Source organism: Pistacia vera, unplaced genomic scaffold, assembly GCF_008641045.1.
Source record: "Pistacia vera cultivar Batoury unplaced genomic scaffold, PisVer_v2 Contig501, whole genome shotgun sequence".
Taxonomy (NCBI): domain Eukaryota; kingdom Viridiplantae; phylum Streptophyta; class Magnoliopsida; order Sapindales; family Anacardiaceae; genus Pistacia; species Pistacia vera.
Genome location: NW_022196337.1, coordinates 221,614 through 231,455, shown reverse-complemented (window position 1 = coordinate 231,455; position 9,842 = coordinate 221,614). Strand labels below are relative to the sequence as shown.

Here is a 9,842-nt window from a genome sequence, read left to right as displayed (position 1 = left end):
CGTTTAAGAGGAGGTTATCTACGTCATCTTTTAAGGCGGCATACCGCTCGGAGTCCATTGCTCTCTTCTTTTAGTGAATTGGTCTGACTTCACTGTCAATATTCAAGGCATAACATATGATGTTTAGGCTGATCCCAACCATGTCAACATGAGTCCATGCAAATACGTCAACATTTTCCCTGAGAAAGCCTGTCAAGTCGCTGGCAAGCTGAGGGCTAAGATTACTCCCGATCTTTAACACTCGAGTTGGCTCGCTTTGATCGATTGACACCTCAGATAGATCCTCGATTGGCCCATTATGAGGGCATTCCTGGATGTGAGTATCCATGTCATCCTCAACCGGGCTAGGCTGTGGCTCGATCCTGCTGATCGCCATTGCATGCTTGAGGATGCCAACCGACGCTCCTTTTCCCTTGCATGTCATCTGCACTACCCTTACATAACAGTCGTAAGATGTGCGTTGATATCCATTTTCTTCCCCTATCCCTGTCGGGGTGGGGAACTTCATCTTCAGATGGTATATCGAGGTGACTACCTTGAAGTTTCGTAGTAGAGGTCGCCCCAATATGTCATTGAAAGCGAAAGGATAGTCTACCATTAGAAACTCAATCATTTTGGTCATCTCATTGGTTTCGACCAACGTGACCGAGAGGGAAATCGTCCCCTTGGGGATCAAATGATCTCCGGTGAAACCATACAGAAGGATAGAGGTATACTTCATGTCTGCCTCGTCTAGTTTCATCTTCTCGAAGGCTTGCTGAAATAGGATATTCATGGCGCTTCCATTGTCCACCAACATCCTATGGACTGCATCGACCTATCTCTGGCGCGATGACAAGAGCATCATCGTGGGGATGATACAGTCGCATCGTGTCTTTCTCAAAGAAGGTGATTTCCTCCTCCCTATGAACCTTGGCGGGTCACGGCGTCGTGCTCATGACACTTATGGGGTCATGATGAGCTTCCCAAGCATACCTCTCCTGGGTACCTCGAGAATTCCTTACGAGGTGACGCGGTGCCGTCCTCTAAAAATGATCCCCACACTATAGAGACCTTTGCGACCACGACACTTTTTCCCTGGTTCCTCCTGATTTTTCTCCCAAACGGGAGCTGAGTCATCGACAAATTCTTTGAAGTGCCCATGTTTAATAAGGTCCTCGATTGCTTGCTTGAGGGCCTGATACTCATCAGTGTGGTGCCCATTACCTCGATGATAACTGCAGTACTTTTTATTGTTTTTGGCTGAGGGGGGATTCTTCATGGGCTCAGGCTCCCCGAGCAAACTGGCCTCCTTTTATTTATCCAGAATATCTGATACCGAGGCATTCAGTGGAGTGTACTGACTCTTGTCGCGATTGCGATGAGGCACTGGGGTATAGGATTTCTTAGGCTCATACTGCTGTTTCTTTTCTTGTCGCTGATCGTCATTAGCCCATCTACGATCAGCCTTCCTATTCTCTCCTCGGTTGGGAGCACTACCCGAAGAACCGGGGTCGTGGCGACTGAGAGCGACCACAAAATTCTCAATGCGGAGGTACTCTTCAGTAAGGTTGTAGAAGCGAGTAAGGGAAACATCGTCCTCAGACTGCAGTTCCTTCCACAAGTTTGTATGCGAGCAAACTCCCGTAATGATGAGAGTCCGAATAGACTCTTTGGGAGTATGAGCAACTTTATGGAGCTCCCTAAGGAACCTGTCTATATAAGATTGAAGGGGTTCACCCCTCTCCTGCCGTATATTGCTTAGGTAGCTTAACAGCATTGAGAACTTCATGTTCGCTTGGAAGTGTCTCAGAAACGTCGAGCTCATTTAAGGCCATGAGCCGACTGATCCCGCTGGGAGCGACCTAAACCAACACTTGGCATGGTTAGAGACTTGGTGGAGTTCCATGAGGTCGTTGAACTCGTATAAATGATCATGCGGATCAGAATTTCCGTCGAATGCTCGTATGTCGAGCATTCTGAATCTCAACGGGAGAGAGATAGCTAACACTACCAAAGAAACGGGAGACCCATCTGCGACCTACCTTTGCTAATTTTGCTGAGCTTTAAACTGATCTAAAGCTCGCTGTAGCTCCTCAATCGATCACTTTCCGCAACGTGGGTTCGACCCTCAAGGTTACAGTTGAGGAAAGACCGCAAGTCAAACTCTTCCTCACCTCGGCCGAGAGCCCTGACCAATCTCGACACACGTTGGCTGGAGTCGTGTGATGGCATCAAGGGATTCGGGGAGTCTTCTCGACCTCCACGGTGGTACGAACCGACCCGCTAATGGGAATCTCCCCGCCTTGCACCTTTGTGGGCGTGCTCGTGTGACCTGGCATGGGACGGCTCATGCTGCGGCATATCGTCGAGTTGCAATGCCACAGGTATTCTACCCGGGATGCGATTGACATTCGCTATTCCCTCGGAGCCCTTGGGTCCGCTGTGTGCCACTTGCTTTCCCTTTTTCTGAAGCGTTGCAGTGCGCGCGACATGGGCTTTTGCCCTTTTCTGCGCTTTCACGTGACTTGCAGGTGTTTTTGGCGGTGGCATCGCCTCATTGGATTCAAGTGGCATGACCCGATGTAATCGGTCTAGCATTCGGCTGACCATTTGAAGAGTATTATTAAACCTCTCCAAGTAGCTCATAACAGTTGGGTCGGGCTGTGAGCTTGAAAGGATATCCCCAATGATGTTCTACTGGACTGGTGGCACTTCGGGAGAAGTGTCCTCTTGTACTTGGGGAATAACTTCATTACCATGACCAGTTCGCTTAGATTCGAAACAGCAAGCCATCTGCTGTTATGGGACCGATCAGTCAGAGATTCCTTTGATGAAAAGTAGGTATTAAATCAGACCTTCTTTCTAGCACTAAACTGTTGATGCTGGATTTTGACATTAACTACTCGCACGTGTAAAATGCTAAAAGGACTTAGAAGTCACACGTGATATAAAAATGGGTAAATAAGATAAAGGGTGAAGAGCAATGTTTAAAGTGGTTCGGATGCTCAAAAGCGAATCCTACGTCCACTACTATTGTATTAATAAGAGAGAGATCAGGTCGCATCCAGCGAGCCGAGTTACAATTTGAGTGAGAATATAAGGGAGAGAGAGAAAGAGAGTTGTCTAAGCGTAAAATTAACTAATCCCTTAAAATGAGAGGAAAGTCCTGTATTTATAGTGGCGTTCAAGTTAATGATTGTAAAAACTGCAAGTGGGTAGGCACCGTGCAAATCCTTCTCTGTGTCCCATTAGTCACTTGCCCGAGGGATTTCCTCGACTAAAGCAGGATTTNAGGTTCCAAATAGGTTCCAAAACAGGTTCCAAACAGGTTCCAAAACAGGTTCCAAATAGGGTACCCTTTTTACAGGTTCTGGTTCTGGTTCCGGTTCCTCCACATGCAAGAACCGGAACCGGAACCGGAACTGAAACCGGAACCGCACAGTAGCGGTTCCAAAAAATTGGAATCGGAACCTACCCGCACAGTGCAGGTTCTGGGTAGGTTCCGGTTCCGGTTCTGGTTCTTACCCCTGGTTCCGGTTCTACCCGCTATCCGTGCTCACCCCTAAATTTAGACCTAAGCCAATAGTGGACCCTTTGTAATTTATAGCTCATTTTTGCTATATTTTTATTTTATTTATTTTTCAGAAAAATACAAAAAGGCGACCAACAATTATCTACCATCTATGGGGCTTTTTATTTTTTGGTCTTAAAAATCTAATTTTACTTGATTTGGACATTTTAGGTTTGTCTATTTTTTAAATTTTATATGATAATCAAACAAAATCAAAAAGCCAAAAAATTTGGCTTTTATCTTAATACTAAAACATCTTAATTAATATCATTTTTATTTGTCAATCATATCCCTATCAAATTTAAATAATTTCATTTTTATCAAAATCTTTATATTATATATTTTTATCTTTTTTATTTATCATAGTTGCACAAATCAAAATCAACCATAAAAAATGCAATTACCAATGGCAGAGCCACATTCACCCAGGCTTCAGAAAAAAAATTTAAATTTAGTATAGAAAAATATGATGTTACTCCCTATAAATTTAGTTTTTTCTAGCCACCAAAATTTTTGAAAGTAATACTTTAGCCCCTATAAGTGTAACTTTCTAATTACTTTCTGGCTCTGTCATTCAGTAAACATTAAATTCTAGTGCCCCTAGAATAAATTTTTTGGCTCTGCCCTTGGCAATCAACTTGCATGGAATAATTGATCAATTGTTCATATTGTTAGAGTATGTGCCCTAGAGCCAATCAATTATTGTAGAATTGACTCTTTGTAATAATGTTCATTGATAAATAAAATGCATTTTATTCTATATCGCTTAAATCATCTTTGTATGTATTGATATATGTCCTTAGAATGGTAGAACCGTGACGAGAGTATCAAGTGTTTCAAATCTTGATAGTGAGAACCCTATGAGCACATATGGTGGCCATTCTAGAAATATCTGTAGCCCCAGTATTATTCTGAAGTAAGGGCATAAATAATACGGTAAGGCTATCATAGTGTTAAACAACCCTATCGAAAGACAGTGACTGATCTCACTTGTCAAGGTTGTTTGGTGACAACCTGGTGCAACACATGGGTGCTTGCTATAGGCAAGTTCACTGGACTGACCCACCAGAGGATTCCATATGGATGGTAACCCTAGTGTCTATGGAACAAATCCTCTAACGAATGGTGGTGCATATGATCCTTAGACTTGAGATCACCAAAGCGCCTTGTGCACCGATTGGTGTAGTTTGACACTAACCTAACGTAGTTCTATTCAGAGTTGTTAATACGGTGGTAATTGGCTGCTTCAAGGAGTGTGTCAAGACTATGATGGATAGATAGATGATTCATCACTCCCGGGTACGGGAGAAGTTATCTCACGGCGCAATTCAGTAAATGACAATGACACTAAAACTGTGGCCATAGTGGGATTTAGTTGTTGCTCTATCCAGTTTATAATACAAGTCATTGGTTTAGTAACTAAATACATAATATCGAGAGTAACCGAGGTTGACACTATTTCTATGCCCCAGTCTCGTCGAGATAACGGATGATGAATGGATCGGATTGTACGGTAACCATATCATTGACAGGTAGCTGCTTCGCTAAATCCGAATCTATTGGGTGGCCATGATGCCTTGCTATGGGTCAATCTTGGTCTGTGTGTAGTGAGACGATTAATTGGTATTAATCGCGATACTACATACTACCGGTATGATAAGGAGCCTACAGGTCACACACATAGAAGATAATTTAAGAACTGGTTTACAAGAAGGGCGTTTTCGTCTTTTTAGGCGAAATGGTATTTTGGTAATTTCACAGTGCAATTAAATTTGCCGAGGTCATAGCCTTTATTTAATTTGATATTAAAATTAAATAAGTGAGATTACGTTTAAATATGTGTTCGCATATACTTAAACAAATTATCATTATTGTTAAATATTAATATATTATATATATTAATTGAATTTAATTGAGATAATGATAATTAAAATAAAATATCTTAAAGGGGCTGTTTGGATACAAGGAGTTGTTTGGGTTGGTGCCTAAGCCCATTCCATGATGGAATAGGGTATAATGTTGCACTATATAAGTGCAACACTTTGTGAAATAAAAGAGAGATTTTATTTTTCATTCAAAAAAAACTCCAGCCCCTTTTTCATTCTCTCCCACGCCAGATTCCTTTTGTTTGGGAATTTTTTTTGATTAATTTCTTCTTGGTTCTTAAAGGCTAAAGAGGATCTAGCAAATCCCTCTTTAGTTCTTTGGGGTTATCTTCATGTGGACTACATTAGTTCGGTAGCAAAATACGTTCAGAGACAAGATTGGAGTAGCCTCTAAACGTGCGTATGATTTCTTAAACTCTAAACTGAAATTCTGCAGATTCTAAAATTATGTATAAATTGTAAATTTTTGTGCTCTGATCTTGGTTCTAAGGAACGATCTATCATGTAAATTATTTCATTTTCCGCTGCCATAGATGATCGTTTCCTAACACATATAATAATTGTGAGACCAAATTGAAAATTAATTCTTTCAATGATCTAATTAATTTAGTTGTTTTTAATTTTTTTGTTATAATAAAATTTTAATTATTACACAAACACAATGTAATAACATAGTTATCATTAATTATTATATCTTTATTTTATTTATTATTTTAAAAATTTGAAATAGTATAGTTATCATGTATGTAAAAATATAGAAGTAACTTCATAAGGACATATGTGTCAAAACACCAATAAAAACAAACAATCAAACACTTATAATTAGACAATGAAAAAGAAAAAATATATATATCGAATAGAATAATACATTCAAACATATTCAATAATCAAGACTATTTAATTTTTAGATAAAAAACAAATACTACCTAAATTTCAAGTTGAGTAAAAAGACATTCTGTTGGTTCTATAGAAAATAATTTCCTTAAAAAAACATTCTCATTTATCGACTTTACTCCAATTAAGATGATAACAATCTCTTTTCAAAAGTATTTCAACTCTTTTTTGTTTTAATAAGATTTGTTATATTCCTTATTCAAATAAACTCTTAAATTTGATTTAAAAAATGTCAAATCTCTCCCAATCTAATATGAGATGGGCCTGTAACCCGAGCTTCGGGTCAATTTAAGCCTAGCCCCGAAGCCCATTTCTTTCTTCTTAAGTACAGCTTAACTCGTCTGCTCTAGCCTCTAGGTTCAACTTCGACATCTCTTCACTCTCTTGGAGCTCGACCACAACAACAACAATGGCGAGCACCAAAGTTCAGAGGATTATGACTTGTACGTTTTGTATCCTTTTCCTCTACTTCTTTGTCTTTCAATGACTTATATTTGTTGATTAACTTCTTTTTTTTTTTTGCTAATGTTTTTGTGGGTTTGTGTGTTTCCAGAACTTGATTTTCAGGTTTCTTCAAAGCGTAAGTGATTTCCTCTTCTGGGTCTGCTTAAAGTTTGTTTTTTGTTGATGGGTTTTGGGCTTAGTTTGGCTATTTTTTGTTTGCATATATTCAGAAAACTCGCATTCAAATTTCGCTTTTTGAGCAGAAGGATTTGAGGATTGAAGGCCAAATCATTGTAAGTTTTCATATTTTTTTAAAGATTTTTTCATTGTATAATTCTCATTTTTGTTTTTTAGATGTCAAAGGGTTATTAACTTGGAATAACTTAGTAAGATTTTGATGCTTTGTACTTGGAATTTTAGTTGGTTCTACTACTTTTAATCATAATTTGTTGCTCCTGTCTGTAGTGGAAATTCTGTACGGAAAAAATTGAGTATGATAAAGGAAGAAAACCACTTTGAATAGAGTGATTCCTGTAACAAAAAGTTAAGACGAAAAGGCATGAGTTTAATTGAGAAAAACGAAGATATTATGAATATTTTTTTTCCTTAACGCACTTGGGATAATTAACTCACATTACACTTATGTCTTTGGTCACGCAATACAATGTCTGTTCCTTCTCCGCCCTTAGGGCATAAAGAGGCTTGTTTTAGTGTTCTTATTTGAAGAAATAGGTAACTTGGAAATTTTTTTGCTATCAATACAATTCGTAAGAAGGGGGAGTGTGCTTTGTGAATTTTATTGTACACATGAATAAGTTGATCATGGATTATCTTTTTTTTTTTTTTTTTTTTTTTTTTTTTTTTTTTTGAATGGTTGATGATGTTAGAGATGTGGTATTTGTTAGTTTGCAGTTTTTGGTATATAGTCGTTAATCACATTGTTTATGTTGGATGATCTGAATATTGTCTGCATGTTATTTGTTAGTAAGTGCAAAGATTGGATTTGGAAGTTGCTTACATGCTCCACTTTGCTGATAAAGAGTGTTTTTAGATATAGAGAAATTCACATTCTTTTGTCATAGTAGATTTGTTTTGTTAATGTAAAAGTCTTGATATGATTGTTTCTGGGGTATACCTATCATTTTGTTATATTTTTTGAAGTTTTTCTTTTCATCTTTCATATGGTGATGTTTATGGTGATGTGTTTCATCTTTGCTGTTCCCATCTATTTATAGTTCTCATCAAGTATACACTCTGTATAGTACTAGGTTGCAACGTCGTCACTACCCCATATAAAATTGAAAAGAAAAATAAAGCACTGCAACACAAAGAAGAAATAGAAATTAAAAGATGCATCTTTACTGGCATTTAATTTTGCAATTTCTTGCTCTAGTTCCTTTATGATCTAACTCCTTAGGATGCTTAGCTTTTGAATCTCCAGCCAATCATAAATATAAAAGTAGGTTGGCTTCCTGTTGAATTCAACTTTCGAACAGCTCAGTTTTCGTATCTGTGATATCCTTTCAAGCATTCTGCTCTTCTGTATTCTATAAGTTTAGTTTGTTTCATTGACGCAATTTGCTAATAATTTTTATGGTAGGTTAGGGTTTTGATTGGCAAACACATAAGAATATCATTCTACTCTTAAAGTGGCTCATTTGTTTCAGCATGTCATGTTGTTGCTGACTTTCCAACTAGGAATGCATAATATTACTTGTATTTTCTTCACTTCGTTAATCTTCAATGATAATAAATTCAGTTATGAGAGTAGATATCATTTTCTTGTATCAATTATTCATGTTTCAGCTGTCAAATTCACGACCTGTTGACCTTTAATGCTCATTTTTACTTGAAGAGTAGGTGGTAGAGGTTCTGAGTTGCACTCAACAATGTTTATAGGGAAAAACGTGCTTACCTGTTTAAATCTTTTTGTTGGGCTAGTTGGATATGTGATATGATAACCTATAAGCCATCCTTATCAAAGTTTTTTTTTTTTTTTTGTCATAAGATAATCTTTTACTTAAGGTCAGAGCAATTTGTTTACACAAGGTCAAGAACAGATACAAAAGGTAGTTTCTTCATTTGTAACGAGCTGGTCAGCCAATTTTTAATTATCTCAACTTATCTTGTCTCTTTGTAAACATTTCTTCTCCTTATTATAAGAGAGGGCATGTTGTTGTGCATGTGACTTGAACTGATGTTTAAAAGGGGCGTGAATCACATATAACCATGTAACTTGTAGGAAATGAGCTCTTTGAAGCAAAGTAAGCCTCATGATACATTTCTAGGAACATGTGATATTTGGCTTTCAAATGTATAATACATTCCAATTGCTTTAGCGATGAACATGTCTAAGATAAGAAATCTTTATCCATTCAATTCATTATGCCGGTAGTCTTTTGTTGTTTTTCTTGCTTTAGTTGTAGTATGGATCATGCTTTAAACCTTTCCTTAACTTTTCCCAAAATAAGTAAAATAAGTTAAGACAAATGATATTATTTATAGAAATACCTTCGTTGTAAGCATTTATTAGATTCTTAATTCGTTCAAAATGTGATTCAATTTTTGTTATTCATTTTGGTTTTACAGGGTTTTGATGAATACATGAACTTGGTTCTGGATGATGCTGAAACAGTCCACATCAAGAAAAAGACCAGGAAGTCATTAGGTGATTTATTTTCTCACTTTTTTTTAATCCCTCTAATAAAATGCCCATACTTTAAATCCTTTCTTTATTTTCACAGGAAGGATTCTTCTCAAAGGAGACAACATAACTCTGATGATGAACACGTAAGTAAAAGTGAAACAACTTTCACTTCTTTTGCTTTCTTTCGCATATTAATGAAATTTTTTTTTTTTTTTTTTCCTAAATTGCAGAGGGAACTGATGATTCATCCTAGCGATTATTTATATTGTCATTACGTGCCTTCTAATTAGCGTGTTGATTGAGCCATTTAGACTATGCTACTATCTTTATATACTGGATGGATTTCATGTATGATGAGCTGCTTTAATAGCGGCATAAGACATTAGATGGTACCGTGGTTATGCATATTTTTATCATT

At 37.5% G+C, this 9,842-nt stretch overlaps 1 protein-coding gene across 1 annotated transcript; it reads left to right on the top strand.

Moving 5' to 3' along the window:
• The first annotated feature begins 2,207 nt into the window (after positions 1-2,207).
• Positions 2,208-9,571, top strand: LOC116105613 (small nuclear ribonucleoprotein E-like). The gene is made up of 6 exons (XM_031392022.1): positions 2,208-2,366; positions 2,463-2,513; positions 6,887-6,913; positions 7,008-7,070; positions 9,367-9,445; positions 9,522-9,571. The coding sequence occupies exons 1-6, from the start codon at positions 2,208-2,210 to the stop codon at positions 9,569-9,571; spliced, it is 429 nt and encodes a 142-aa protein (XP_031247882.1).
• Positions 9,572-9,842: the final 271 nt, after the last annotated feature.

What these genes read in the sequence shown, in the direction of transcription:
- LOC116105613 (XM_031392022.1), top strand. Translation starts at nt 2,208, where the DNA reads ATGGCATCAAGGGATTCGGGGAGTCTTCTCGACCTCCACGGTGGTACG. An exon ending in CGCTTTCACGTGACTTGCAG is followed by an intron (nt 2,514 to 6,886) that starts GTGTTTTTGGCG and finishes GTGTGTTTCCAG; the next exon opens with AACTTGATTTTCAGGTTTCT. An exon ending in GGATTGAAGGCCAAATCATT is followed by an intron (nt 7,071 to 9,366) that starts GTAAGTTTTCAT and finishes TTGGTTTTACAG; the next exon opens with GGTTTTGATGAATACATGAA.